Genomic DNA, 13,585 nt, shown 5'->3' with positions numbered 1-13,585 from the left:
TCAGATCCAAACACAATTTATTGATTCACTTTGGGGTGCTATAAAACACACAAGACAGGACATATTTGCAGTGAACTAGAAAATGATGATTTTGGTAGCACTTCATCGCTTGCTGCATTTGTCAATACACCACCGAGGTAGCTTGAAATCAGTCTGATTTCCTGCTGAAGCACAGAAATTGACAGCGATTGAAAACTGAAAGGAAAAAGTTTTCTAATTCAGTTCTGTTTGGGTCCATTTGCACACCAAGAAGAGCTGCAGTGAATCCCCCGGTGAACCACTCTTCCTTGTTAAATGCATCCCAGCTACCTCACTTCAGCTGACAGCAGCAAAGAGCTCGAGGTGATGCAGCTACTAAGAAATAGCAGCCGTGACTCTAGGCAGGGAGCACGGCAGCCTTCTCGTGGAAGGCTTTTCACCTTCCTGTTGGCGTGACAGGCAGCCCCGTTATGTGTGTGCCCCAGGAAACAGCACACAATGGCCCCAAAACTCAGCTTGGGAGCTGTGGGTATGGAGCGGCCAGGCAGGGAAGGAAAGGAGGGAAGGAAAAAGTGTTCTGGGTAAACAAGAACCATGATTTTTATCTCAGTAGTATGCAAGACTTCAGAACAAAATTTGGAGGAAAACCAGACAGGAATAAGTGGGAAGAAATGTGGCGTACTTTTGTAAAAGGTAGATGTATGCATGCCACACTCACCTAACCACCATAGCTCACGTAACCTCCAGTTAGCAAACAGAGCTCCCAAAGGGAAATGCCATAGATTTCATCTCTCTAGACCTGAGCAAAACCTTCCTTGCAGAGCCACGTGGGCAAGAGTTAATGTGGTTGGAGAAGATGGGGTAAGAAAAGGCACTGAAAGGAGAAGATGGATTATACTAAAGAGGAGATGACGAGTAGGAGCTTTGACATAGAAGTACTGGGGTGGAGGAAGGATTGATGTGTTAAATATTTGCATTAATTGTTTGTTACAAAAGTCTGGAGTTATCTGATGAAATCTGCTAATAAAACCAAGCTGGAAGATAACATTAAAATGAGGAGGCTCCAAATGCAACTGGAAGATAATATTAAACTGAGAAGCTTTTGAATGCAAAAAGAAAGAGGAGACCTTGAAGACTGAGGTCAGAATGTCGCTCAGCTGCTTTTCTAATGCAACCTTCAAAAAAACATAGATTGTATCAGAGCAGATTTGTTTCTCCAGCAGAATAAGAGAGCTGCTAGTGCTGCTGCACAGTGCATGGATGAGATTTCACTCTGAATGCTCACAGTGAGCCTGCCTGTTCAAGAAAGACAACTGCAACTAAAGAGAAGAGCTACGAGGATCTTGTGGAATGAAAAGTCTGTATTCAGTGGCTGACAAGAAGAGTTATAGATACATCAGGGATTTAAACCAGGAGAGGAGAAAAGCCATGTAAGATTAACAAAAAAACCCAACGTGCACTGACACAGACTTGGACACACATTACTAGCATAGGCAAGTCAGCCTGGTGGAAGCAAGAAAAGGGTAAGTAAGACACCAGACACCACATATTTCTCTTCAAAACCCATTGGGTGTACTGACAGGCCTCAGCCTAAGAAAAAAATGTTCTCAGTTGCACTCCTCCAAACAATTAGTTTTAAAACTAATCACTCTCCTGATGTAGCACAATGCCCTGTGCGCTATGCAAACAACTGGGAAAATCAAAATGTCATAGTGTGCTTCACTTGTTACCCAGGTATCTTGACAAAACTAGCTCAGAAATCAAGCCACCTGATTTCTACCAGATATAAAAGCAGGATTCAACAGAGCATAATTTCACTTTCCAAAACTATTCACCGTTTCTAAAACGAATGCAAGACCCAGACAGCCTTAACCAGAGCGCCTTGCACTCCCACCTCACTTGTTCCTAATACTTGGCATCTTCTTAACCACCCTGCTCATTTCCTGTGCTGACAACAGCGCTGTATTTCTGATGTTTTGTGTGATTTCTGGTGATTTATGTGTTGTTGTTGTTTGTTTGTTTGTTTTTCCTGGTTATTTCTGCATTCAACTTTCTGTTTCTCTTGTACCACTAATGTTTCTCTTGTTAGTTTACCCTCACGCAGACTGCAGCACAGAGTCTTCCTCTGCCGTAGGATGCCAAAGAGCCTGAGATGCTCAAGGCTACTCTCAGGCCTGGTTTTCACTTTGTAATGCAGAAGAGATGGTGTGAGACATGGAAACAAAACCAAAAATCAAAGTGATTCAGTTATTTGAGGTCTGGGGACCAACGGAGAGAGTTTTATAACATGTGAGCCCATATTTCTTTTCTATTTCTAACTAAGTTCATAGTTTGGAAACAGGGAAAAGTGTCTGTAAATGCTACTAGAAGAGAAACATCAATTACACCTCTCCATTCCTCATCCCTGTGCCAAACGCAGACGGCTTGCTTCTTGCGCTCCTCTTTCTATAGCTGCTCCTCTACACTTCCTAAGAAAATGCCTGAAAGTTTACCTGACCCAGAAATGGCAAGGAACAAGTGCAGGAGCTCTCATTAGCACTCAGGTAATTTGATTTAGTGTAGGAAATCATTCACTGTGATTTTGGAGCTGTGTTCAGGCACTGGTTTTCACAAACAAAACTGAATAAAACACGGCAGACTGGAATGTTTTCACGTCTATTTAAAATCATTTTTCTTGTTCTTTGGCTTTAATCATTTAAATTGCAGTTTTACTGCAATACACCAGCATACAGAAGTGGAAGCATTCCTGCCTGTGTGTGAATGGAAATGATCCCCCTTTCCATTACCAGAAGCGTGTTACACTTCTAAGTCCCGTTAGCACTCACTGATAACAGCATCAGGACGACTGAGCCAATCACAGAATCACAGAATTTCTAGGTTGGAAGAGACCTCAAGATCATCGAGTCCAACCTCTAACCTAACACTAACAGTCCCCACTAAACCATATCCCTAAGCTCTACATCTAAACGTCTTTTGAACGTTTTTAAACGTCCAGGGATGGTGACTCCACCACCTCCCTGGGCAGCCTGTTCCAGTGCCTAACAACCCTTTCAGTACAGAAGTTCTTCCTAACATCTAACCTAAAACTCCCCTGGCGCAACTTTAGCCCATTCCCCCTCGTCCTGTCACCAGGCACGTGGGAGAACAGGCCAACCCCCACCTCGCTACAGCCTCCTTTAATGTACTTATACAGAGCAATAAGGTCACCCCTGAGCCTCCTCTTCTCCAGGCTGAACAAGCCCAGCTCCCTCAGCCGCTCCTCGTAGGACTTGTTCTCCAGGCCCCTCACCAGCTTCGTCGCCCTTCTTTGGACCCGATCTAACAGCTTCCTGCTGCTATTCCACCCACATCTTTCAGGAAGCATGCTGGATTTTTTAATCTTTTAATCTCTGCTAATCTCTTACACTCAGAAACCAAATCAAAACTGGAAAAAAAAATAAATAATAAAAACAATAGTCAGAGAAAAAGCAAATACAATTCAGAGTAGGAAAAGCTTCTGAAGTCACAGTGTCTTGTGGCTAAGTCAAGACTAAGAGGAGCTTTAATCTTCATTATTCTCATTCATGTTGCCCAAAGAAACGCAGCTATTTTGGTTTACAAACCACTCAGTATGAACTATCTGTGAATATAACATACCTGAGCACAGTGCAGAACCAGTTGAGGGCACCATTTCCATACAGAGATGAATTCACTGTTGCTAGGAATTGTTGTTAACATCAAGTAAAAAACACTGAAAATACAACCTGTGTAATACTGATATGTCCTTTAGAAATGTAGAGTCAAGATGAAAACGAACAAAATCAGACCCGAGTTTTACAGAGCAGGAAGCATTTTAGGAAGAGAGAGGTGTGCTCTGACTTGATGCACAGAGAAAATGTAACCACAATTCTGTTTCTGAGAGCACCTGACTTCACATAACACAGAAGACAGACCGGTTTGCTCCATTTACTCCATGTCTGCAAACTCCAGCATGAAATTAATACAAATTACTTCCACTTATTTTCTAACAATCTGAATTTGGCTCTCCCTCGAGAGCCATGACCACAAAGGAGTGGACACTCCATCCGCTATGGGCTTCCAACTCTCCCAGATTAGATCTAAGACATTTTTTCTTTTTTAAACAAACATGAAAAACGGCACTTAAATGGCACTCGCCACATCAAGCACCCAATCTTTATGCTCATAGCATTCTCAAAACCTGAAGAAAGAAGCATTCATGCAATTAGCTGCTTGTCATGAAGCACGCACGGTTGCAGGAGATCCTGTAAGCAAAATTAGAGATGGAACTGAAGATAAATTTGAAACCACGGATGTCTCCAGGCCATCCGTTTGTGTCCTCTAATTAATTCCGTTGTGAACACAAACTATCATCAAACTCTTTTTCATTCCCTTAAATGGCCCCGTTGGAGGATCTCATGATAGCAAACATTTTAATGTTGTCAGAGGTCTCTTAAAACCGGAGATCTGCTTGGCAATGCCTCAGGAGGGAGATCGCTGCCACTGGCAGGGATAAACGTTCAGCATAAAACCGGCTCGATTCAGTGGCTGTCTTTAAAGGAAGACCCAACTAGGAATGCAAAGAATTCAAAAAGTACTTCTCACCATCTCAAAGACCCTTAATGATACAGGGAAATACAATATATGGCATTGCTGAACTTCACACTGAAATTACCAGGGTCTTAAAAATAAAATAAAAACTCCAAAGAAAAACATAAACAAAGATGATTGTCAATGTAACATTTCAACCAATGAAAGAATGTTTTAATTTTGTAAATACGAGAGTATCAATGTTACCCTTTATAGGTAAACTTAAAAATGTAAAACACATTTAGGTCTTCCAATCCAAGCAATACACAGAAGTTTGACCCAAGTCCAAATCCTTTCCACAGGAGATGACTTTTCAGCAACTTCTCAGTCACAAAGACTTTTGATCCATTAAACGATTCAAGGGATCCCATTAACTTCTGGTGTAATAAAATTCAGTAATACTTTGGGGTCATTATACAGCAATCACAACATCAACTTTGCCTCAAATATCAACAAAACCCCCAAATTCTCAGTTTCTACACTGACATATATTTGTCTTCTGTGCTTTTTGATGGAGCAAGGGCTGCTCTTGTCCCTTAACCAACTAAAGTTAAATTGTCCCAGGATTTTCAGAGAAGAGCTTCAAAAATAGCTTAAAAAAATGCAGCAATGGACACAGGTATGAAACCTTCATCTGCTTTGCAACAGACTAGGTAATCTTTAACAAAAATCCATAATCTGATTTATTTCTAAAAACTAGCATGATGAAGAGAGTTGGGTTACTTTGTCAGCACCATATTTGAGGGTGAACAGCTGATTTCAGAGAGCCTTACTTTACAAAACAGAGCACGTTGGTGATGCTGGCACACCGCTGTTGTGGTATACCCCTGCACAGCAGCGTGCCACATGGTACCCGAGTAAATCTCGCAGCACAAACAAAATGCAGCCGGTGCCAAAAGCCATCGGTAAGTCTCTCCAGAAAAGGTCTGCCAGCCGTCAGCTTGGCTTTCCGGAGTCAAGGAGCATCAGTCACTTCAGACATGTGGATTTCCTCTGCAATGAAGTTACATTCTGTAACACAAATCTGCCCAAAACAACCTCCTACTAGCAATGAGAAAAGGGAGAGTTTAAAGGTTCCTCACGTATTTATTATAAATTACGGAAACAAAACACTGCTGGCCATCATTTTCTCCTTCACGAACACTGAAGCACTCAATCGTCATCCTGCCATGTACCACAGCACAACACCACAACCAACCTTTTTTCTTTGCCAGTGTTTTATTTAAAATGACTTATTCCGCAGAGAAACCAAACCAAAGAACTCTGTCTTCGAAACAGGCACACCACAGCTGAGCAGACTTTCTGCCAGCTGACACATACCAGCCATTTGCACACCCCAGAATTTACTGTCCATCCCAGAATTTATTTGCACATCTCCAAAGAGCTGTCACACAGCTGCATTTGTTTGAAAGGTAGAGCAAAAGATTTGCCCGTTGCCACAAAGAAATCAATGGCAGTCAAGGACAGAGCAGATTTAGAGAACACTTGCTCAGGTAATTTAAAAAATACACGGTTGACACAGAACTACAAAATTTGGAATGTTGTACTGCCAGAGCTCTTCGATAAACTAAACAATTATGAGGCAGGAAAAAAAAGTTACAAAATAGAGTGAGGTTTTAAAGAGAATTCAGATTTTCAGTAGGAAATTACAAACCTTAAAAAAAGAATAGGCAGGATTTCTTCATCTAAAATCACCACTACTAGAAACGTGACATTTTGGAGAAAAAGCAAAAAAGGCTCAGCACTAACATTGATTAGAAACACAAAGGCAAACATTCAAAACCGTCTTATCAGTGTCTGGCTCAGTTACCAGCTGCACTTAAAGAGAACATTCACATCTTATATTTAAGAGCATGCTTATAAAACCTAAATCTGGGGCCAGAACAGCCCCCAGGGCCTGCCTATATTGCCACCTTTATTAAAAAAATAAAATAAAATATAGGACTCTTAACTGTCCGATTAAGGATGTAGCACAAAAATTGAAACAGATAAAAGGTGTGTAGCTTTTATTATTTTTTTCATATCTACATGAGGGATTTCAGACCCCTTCTTTCATGTTACCAAATGGGAAGTTTTCCAACTGTATGTATTATATAGTGATGGAGGTAAATGCCACTTCACGACCAAAAGCAATCTGCTTCTCTCAGACATGGCAAGCCAGTTCACGGCCACTTCCACACAAACGTAACCGTAAGTAAACAAAATAGTTTGAATTCACACCACTGAGGAGTGTACATGTAAACAGAATCTTCTCAAACAAAACCAGCCCCAAAACCACCACCCACACCCGTAACATCATAACCCGCTTTTGTGTCACGCCCAAAGCTGCATTTCTGGTAAATTTATCTTGGTCTTGATACCGCACAAATTAAAAAAGACAAAAAAAAAGAAACTAAAACAAACCTGAAATACAGTGTTTGGGTGTCTGACTTCTCGTGTCATGAATTCACCGTAGCCTGAATGCATTGAAATTAACAGTAAATGTTAGTAAAAATATCAGTTTCCTTAGTATTGCCCCTTATGTTTCCCACTTGGATAGCATCAGTGCCAAAACGGTGCCCTGGAACCGTGTCTGTGTTAACTTCACATAAAAACCCACCACTTTTACAACCATGTTTCAATTTAATCATTGTACACAGGTTAACAAAAATGTATCACAAGTGAAACTAAACATTGGATTTAACAAAAACAATATTCAGAATGGTACAACACGTGTTCTTTTTCTCCAGGAAGTAATATTACAAGCGTTCATCTTAAGGACAATTTAGCCACACTATAGACAGAAGTTCTGTTAAAATGCAACTGTGGTCTACTAAGCCACTTATTTTAGCACTACAGAGTATCTGAAGTCAGAGTCCTACATCCAAGGCTTAAAAATCATTAAAGATCCAAACCCCAAAACGTCTTACAGTCAAAATGACAGTATTTAAAAAAAACAACCCCCCCTCCCCGACAATTAATTAAAAGGCTGTTGTATATAGTTTTATCCTCTTCATAGCACTCTCTATTCATGTAACTGCTCGTTATCATTGGTAATAGGGTCTGTATCTGGCTTGATCAGGGTGGTGTGGTCCAGGAAGAGGGGCCTGAGCAGGAGGCCCTTGCATTCTCGGCGGTGGAGGCGGCCCTCGTGGAGCTGGCCAAATCCCTGGACTCATCCCCCCTGGCTGCGTGAAGGGGGGGCTAAGAGTTCCTTGGTCTTCACTGAACTGTGGCAAAGAGTTAGGGTTGTAGTGGTGGGGAGGGGGCGCACTTACGTTTACGGGGGGGCCTCCGTGCTGAGGAGGGGGAGGTCCCGGAGGAGGATGATTCATGTAGGGTGGCATCTGGGCAATTATATGTCCAGGCGGCGGGGTGATGGGAGGAGGAGCAGAGGTCATTGGCGGCGGAGGAGCTTGGCTGTACACCATGTGAGGGGTGCCCGCTGCCTGGGGGGGATGCTGCAAAGGGTGGCTTATCGGAGGAGGCGGTGGGGGGGGCGGCGCGTAATGCTGCTGCGGAGGCATGATGTGGTGAGGGTGCGTTACCACGGGCTGCCCCTGGTACTCGGGGTGATGGTGAGCGGGTGCCGGGGCCGGCGGAGGTGGTTCTCGAGCCCCCGAACTGGAATCATCCTGAATGGGAACAGTTATCAGGTTGCTGTGTTTCCTGGTGGAGATGCGGAAGGTGTCCTGACTGACCGGGCGAGGCGGCGGCGGAGCCATGGCCATCTCCGCTGGAGGAGCACGGATGTCTTCGTGGGGCTGGTTGTAATGCTCGTGGGGCACGTGCTGCAGAGGAGGCGGGGGCATCATGATGTGCTGCTTCGGTGGGATGTGGCTCATGTGGTGTTTCTCAGGCGGCATTATGAAGCGCTCAGGAATTTCAGCAGGTGGTGGGGCAATCGGAGGGTGAACGGGCTCAAGCGGAGGGCGAGTAACGGGCTTTCCGGCCCTCATATGGCGGTGGTTGATGTGAGCTTGTAGGTCCCTCTGTGACAGGTAAGTTCTCTTGCACCCTTGGACAATGCTACACATGAAGAGAGACCCTCGTACGCACTGCTCGATGCGCTGCACAGGTTCGTTACAGCTGAAGGAAGAAAAAATTAGTTTACCGTCATCACAGAGAGCATAATCTGCAAGTTTTTGTCGTTGCTGTCGTTAAACACCAACCATTTTACCAAAATTATTCAAATTAGATATCACATTTCCCCCCCCACTGTAACAATGAAAAATGTTTTGTTGATTTTGAAGTTAAACTAACTTGTAAGCCTCCAAATACAACTATAAAATAACAAAAATTTCATGGGGTAGAAATTTAGACATAGCGTCACCCTCTGCCACAAATTCCCTTGGCGTTTTAGTACTTACCCAGGGTCACACTCAGTAATTAAACAGCTTCTTGCTCCTTTTCAAACTCGAGCAATTACACTTTATCTACACAGATATTTAAACAGCAACGTAAACATTAATCTTTTACACTCTATTAACTGTGAGATATAAAGCTATAATCAAGTGGTGCAGTAAGAGTACTCTGCTCTCCTAAATGTACATAAATAAGAAACACATTAATACATTATCCAAAATGAGGCATTTCATTTTCTCTCCTACATTTCCTTTAAGAACAAATTTAAAGAGAACTTACCCCGGACACATCTTGTCTCCCTTTTTCTCATGTAGTATAGCACAGTCATAGCAGAAAACATGCTTGCAAGGTATCTGGAATAAAAAAAGGCTCTGTCAAGACAAGATGCCTCATTCCACAGCACACAATTCCTAAGAATAGAAGCACTTAAGTTACTCATGAAACAAAAAGATACAATGTAGCAGTTAGCAGTCTACTTTAAATAGAACAGTTGAAAAACAGTGAGTTTGGGGCTTGGGAAAGCAAGGTTTTAGTTTTGTTGTTTTGTTTGTTTTTTTAAAAAAAGTTGGCAAAAAGTATAGGTAAAAAATTGAAGTTTTCCAGTAATATTGAACCTTTACAGAAACTGTATATGCAGTCTAATTACACTTGCCTTATGTGCATGCAGGAAATATTTTAAAAGCATCATCAATCACCAACAATCATCAGGTCAGAGCCCTCAGTCTGCTACATCACACAGATATCTAAATCTCAGGGAATTAGTTACACTAGTTTTAAAGACATAAAAGTGTTTTCTAACTTGGCTGTAAATCACCCAGGGACATAAAAAGCTTACTTTTAAAGCCAAGTGGTACAAGACTGAAAAGCACTGAACTTGAAAGACTTTTGCTCCTATTTTGGGGTTGTTGTTCGTTTTAAAGCTTTTCATTTTAATACTTTCAAGCTTGCTTTACTAAATCAAGGAGCAAAGTAAACTCAGCCAGAACAAAACATTTCAGCAATTAAGGCCCTGGTTCCATCCTGATATTCTGCTGCTGATTTCAGCAGACCTCTGAATAAACCATCTCTAGAGGCTTCGCAGTGATACAGCAAGACCTGATTGTACCTAAAGGGAAACCACGGCTGCTGCTTCCCCTGGTAGTTTCACTCACCATGCGCCCATAGGTTTTGATGGGCAATCCACACTTATCGCAGAAGTGGACGGGCGTATCGTCCTTCTCCCCCAGCAAGTTAATCTGGTAGAAGAGAGAGAGAGGTAGGGAGAAAAATCACTAAAGCTGCTTATTTCAATCATCATCGATCAGCTCATTACTTCTGTATTAGCTGAGAATGCAGCAAGAACCCCACAAACATGAGAAAGCAGAGAATAAAATTTTAGTAAGGGAAGCACTGTTATTTTAAAAAGTATTCACAGAAAAAGATCCATAATTTTCCACCCATGACTGTACCTTATAGTCCCAGAAAATGGGTCCAGGGAACCTCCTCTGATTTCCAAACATTTCACCTCCTTTGCATTCGTACCGCTCCTCTTCGTTATAATCAAATTCTTCTGTGGAAAGAAGAAAAGAGGAGAAGACAAGCCAGCTACAACACCTCCCCGGCTGACACCAGCTGCTGTTAAGGGCATGCATCATTGTGTACTGAAATAATCAAGAAAGGCCTCGACATTCCCAGCCTGCTGGGCCCATTCTGCAAGCAGGTACAATGAGAACAGCAAAAATTCACTTTGGGAATTGGCATCATTTATGCCTTATAGCACCGCAGTACCTGGAAATGTGAAACTTGCTTTGCAGTGTACAGAACTTCTGATTCTAAGTCCCCAGAAATGACTGAAGTCTTGAACAAAGCTGCAGAATAACATGCTTCCTTCCTACAGGGCTGGTGGTTGGAGCATTTACTTACCTTCATCACCAGCTTGAGTCTTGGAAGGCATCCTGTTCATATTTCTGGGAGCCCGAGGTGCAGGTTTGGCTTTATTGGTCTGCTTTGAGATCAGCTTTATAGGAATTCTTCTACGAACATCAAGACCACCCAATGATCCTGAACTATTTGTTCCTTGCAAATCATTGTCTGTGAAACAAGAAAAGGTTGTTATTTCGCAGCTATTAAATAGCATCTGAAAAGGCTAAATATTAAAAGAACCGTTCTAAGAAAAAATAATTTTAAGGACTGCTTATACAACATACCAAAGTTTAATAACTAGAAAATAGTCACATGCAATTTCTTCTAGATGTTGGGTCACAAAATTGTTTTCAAAACAACCACGGTTTTAGGAAATTTACCTCTAGAAACTAAGTTATTAAAAAAAACAAAACCTAGTCTGTCATTTTTGCACAGCAGAAAAAAAGGTTAACTGTACAGCTCTTATCACAGCATGAGCAGTACTGAAGAGCCAATTCTTTGCATAACCTTAATAGCATGGAGTTTCTTACAAGAAAGCATTTTTACAGTTTATGTGAACTGTTTACTGAACAAGTAGGAAGGAAACCACTCTCCACATCAACTCACAGCACCTCGACACATCACTGAGAGGTTTGGCATAAAGAATCACAGAAATACTGGTGCTGAGGGTACGCAGAAGTATCCTTGCTAAAGCAAAACTGACTGCTCTCTGCTACCAAATTCTCATTAACCAGATTTAAAGCCGAGTACCAGGGCAAAGGAAGCCAGAAATTGTCTGACTCATGCCTCAGCACACGCGGACTCCATGAGAGTGTGGTGGTGACAAAGCAACAAGCAACTCCAAGGAAGGGGGTACAAGGCACAAACTACCCCAGCTCCCAGTACATCTGCCTTAACCCACCACACAGCTCCTCATTTCCACCAAAACTGAATTACAGCCTTCACAGATCTGCCCGGCTCACTTCCTTTCTAATTGAAAATCTTGTCAACACGTATCCCCACCAGCCTTTTCCGAAAAAGGGTCAAAGTTCTAAAAAAAAAAAAAACAACATTATTTGACTCTTATTCAGAAGCCTTTACATCTTTTACCCACTAGAGGAACTAGGTGGGTATACATCTAAGGAACACCAGCAGTGAAATTCACATTTTGAAACCAAACCTCCCGAGAGCTTCATTTGGAAGCCTCGTGCACATGCCAGCATTTTCGGGGATGTGATTTGGGTGTTTTTATTCACAGCTTTCAGACTGAAGCCCTGTCCATGCTTTTAACTGGAGAAGTGAAGACATAAATATTTAACGTTGCTGTCATTTCTGGTCTGTCATGAGAGGACTTCACATCAGAGGCTGGAAACGTTTCAGGGGGGATGCAGTGCACCTCCGAGCTGTGCCACAAGCTGTTGGGGTGTGAGGTCTTGCTATAAATCATTCAGCACCTAACACCAGAATTAGGAACTGCAACAAAGTTTCACATAAGGACTCTACCCAGACAGTCACTGTACCTCAGCATGGAGAGCCCCTGGTTTTCTGAGTTAGATAAAACTTCCTGATTTCCTGTAACACTGCTTCACCCCAAAAGGCATCACACAAACCAGCAAAGACAACAAAAAAAATGACAAAACCTGGTCTTATATCTGTTCATTTGCTTTTTTCAGACTGTCCTGTTGGCTGGACAGGTGGCCCTGCAAGCAAACTCAGGCACCATGTTTATGGGGAGACAGGCCAGCACATCAAAGGCAATGCTAAATGCTGAAGCTGCCTCTATTCCACTTGCTGGGAAGATCTGTTTTTCACTATATTATACAAAGACTCCACTACAGACCAAAAAAGTCCACAAAGACCTCAGCAAATATGGCTAACTACAACAGATCTTGAGACAAAACTTCACACGCTCCACCGACCTGCCATAGGAAGCAGTTACACTCTGACACTTCCCAAGAGCTTTGCGAGCTCGGGATATTTACCCGGCTTAGAGACTGGCTGAACCAAACGAGCAAGTTTTAGTCACTCGTATTTACAGGAAGAGAACAGACTCCAGTCTGAGCACACAAACCCAGCAGGATTAAGTCCCAACCGAAACAACAACAAAAAAGGGCCCGAAATGAAGAAGCCCCACCCCCAGAAAGCACCTGAAGCATTTAACTACTTGGAGAAGATGCAACAGAAGCCGAGAGTATCACCTTCACGAGCTTTGCTTATATTTTTCAATCCCAGGGGTTCTTAAAATCACAGAGTCAGAGAATGATTAAGGTTGAAGCCCTCCCAGATCACCTGGTCCAACCACCCCCCGCCACCAATGCCACCACTAACCCACGTCCCCAAGCACCACGTCCAACCTCTCCTTGAACACCCCCAGGGACGGTGACTCCACCACCTCCCTGGGCAACCCGTCCCAGTGCCTGACTGCTCTTTCTGACAGGAATGGCTCCCCACTGACCCCCCATTGCCCCCCCATTCCCCCCCCGAGCCCGCACCCCTCCCCCGGGCCGGGCTCCCTCAGCGCAGGCCGCACGCTCCCGCCGCCCCCCGGCCCCAAGGCCCGGCGGAGGCCGCTCGCTGCCCGCCTGCAGCGCGGGGGCCGCGTCCCGAGGCCGGGGGGGTCCCTGAGGGGCGCGGGGGGGCCCCGAGGCCGCGCGGGAGGCGCCGAGGCCGCGCCGCCGGCTCCTCACCAGTGTGGGCCATGGCGCGGCGCGGGGCGCTCTGGGAGCGGAAGGGCGAGGCCGGAAGCGGAAGCGAGGGCTGGGAGCACGCGGGGGGGGCGGGGAGGGGGGGGCGG

General features: G+C 43.7%; 1 protein-coding gene across 3 annotated transcripts; it reads right to left on the bottom strand.

Annotated features, from left to right (window-relative positions):
- Positions 1-6,557: 6,557 nt before the first annotated feature.
- CBLL1 (Cbl proto-oncogene like 1) lies at positions 6,558-13,569 on the bottom strand. 3 transcript variants are annotated; one of them, XM_027459090.3, is made up of 6 exons: positions 13,479-13,569; positions 10,813-10,980; positions 10,359-10,459; positions 10,062-10,145; positions 9,190-9,263; positions 6,558-8,634 (listed from the first exon to the last, which is right to left on the bottom strand). In XM_027459090.3, the coding sequence occupies exons 1-6, from the start codon at positions 13,489-13,491 to the stop codon at positions 7,593-7,595; spliced, it is 1,482 nt and encodes a 493-aa protein (XP_027314891.1). In that variant the 5' UTR covers positions 13,492-13,569; the 3' UTR covers positions 6,558-7,592. The 3 variants fall into 3 exon arrangements, with proteins under 3 accessions (XP_027314891.1, XP_071888776.1, XP_071888779.1); XM_072032675.1 differs by having other exon boundaries at positions 10,359-10,456; XM_072032678.1 differs by lacking the exon at positions 13,479-13,569 and adding an exon at positions 12,312-12,420.
- Between the last annotated feature and the right edge of the window lie 16 nt (positions 13,570-13,585).

The sequence above is a fragment of the Anas platyrhynchos genome, chromosome 1 (genome assembly GCF_047663525.1).
Source record: "Anas platyrhynchos isolate ZD024472 breed Pekin duck chromosome 1, IASCAAS_PekinDuck_T2T, whole genome shotgun sequence".
NCBI classification, from domain to species: Eukaryota; Metazoa; Chordata; class Aves; order Anseriformes; family Anatidae; genus Anas; species Anas platyrhynchos.
The sequence above is the reverse complement of the archived record's forward strand: the minus strand, read 5'-3'. Positions and strand labels throughout refer to the sequence as shown.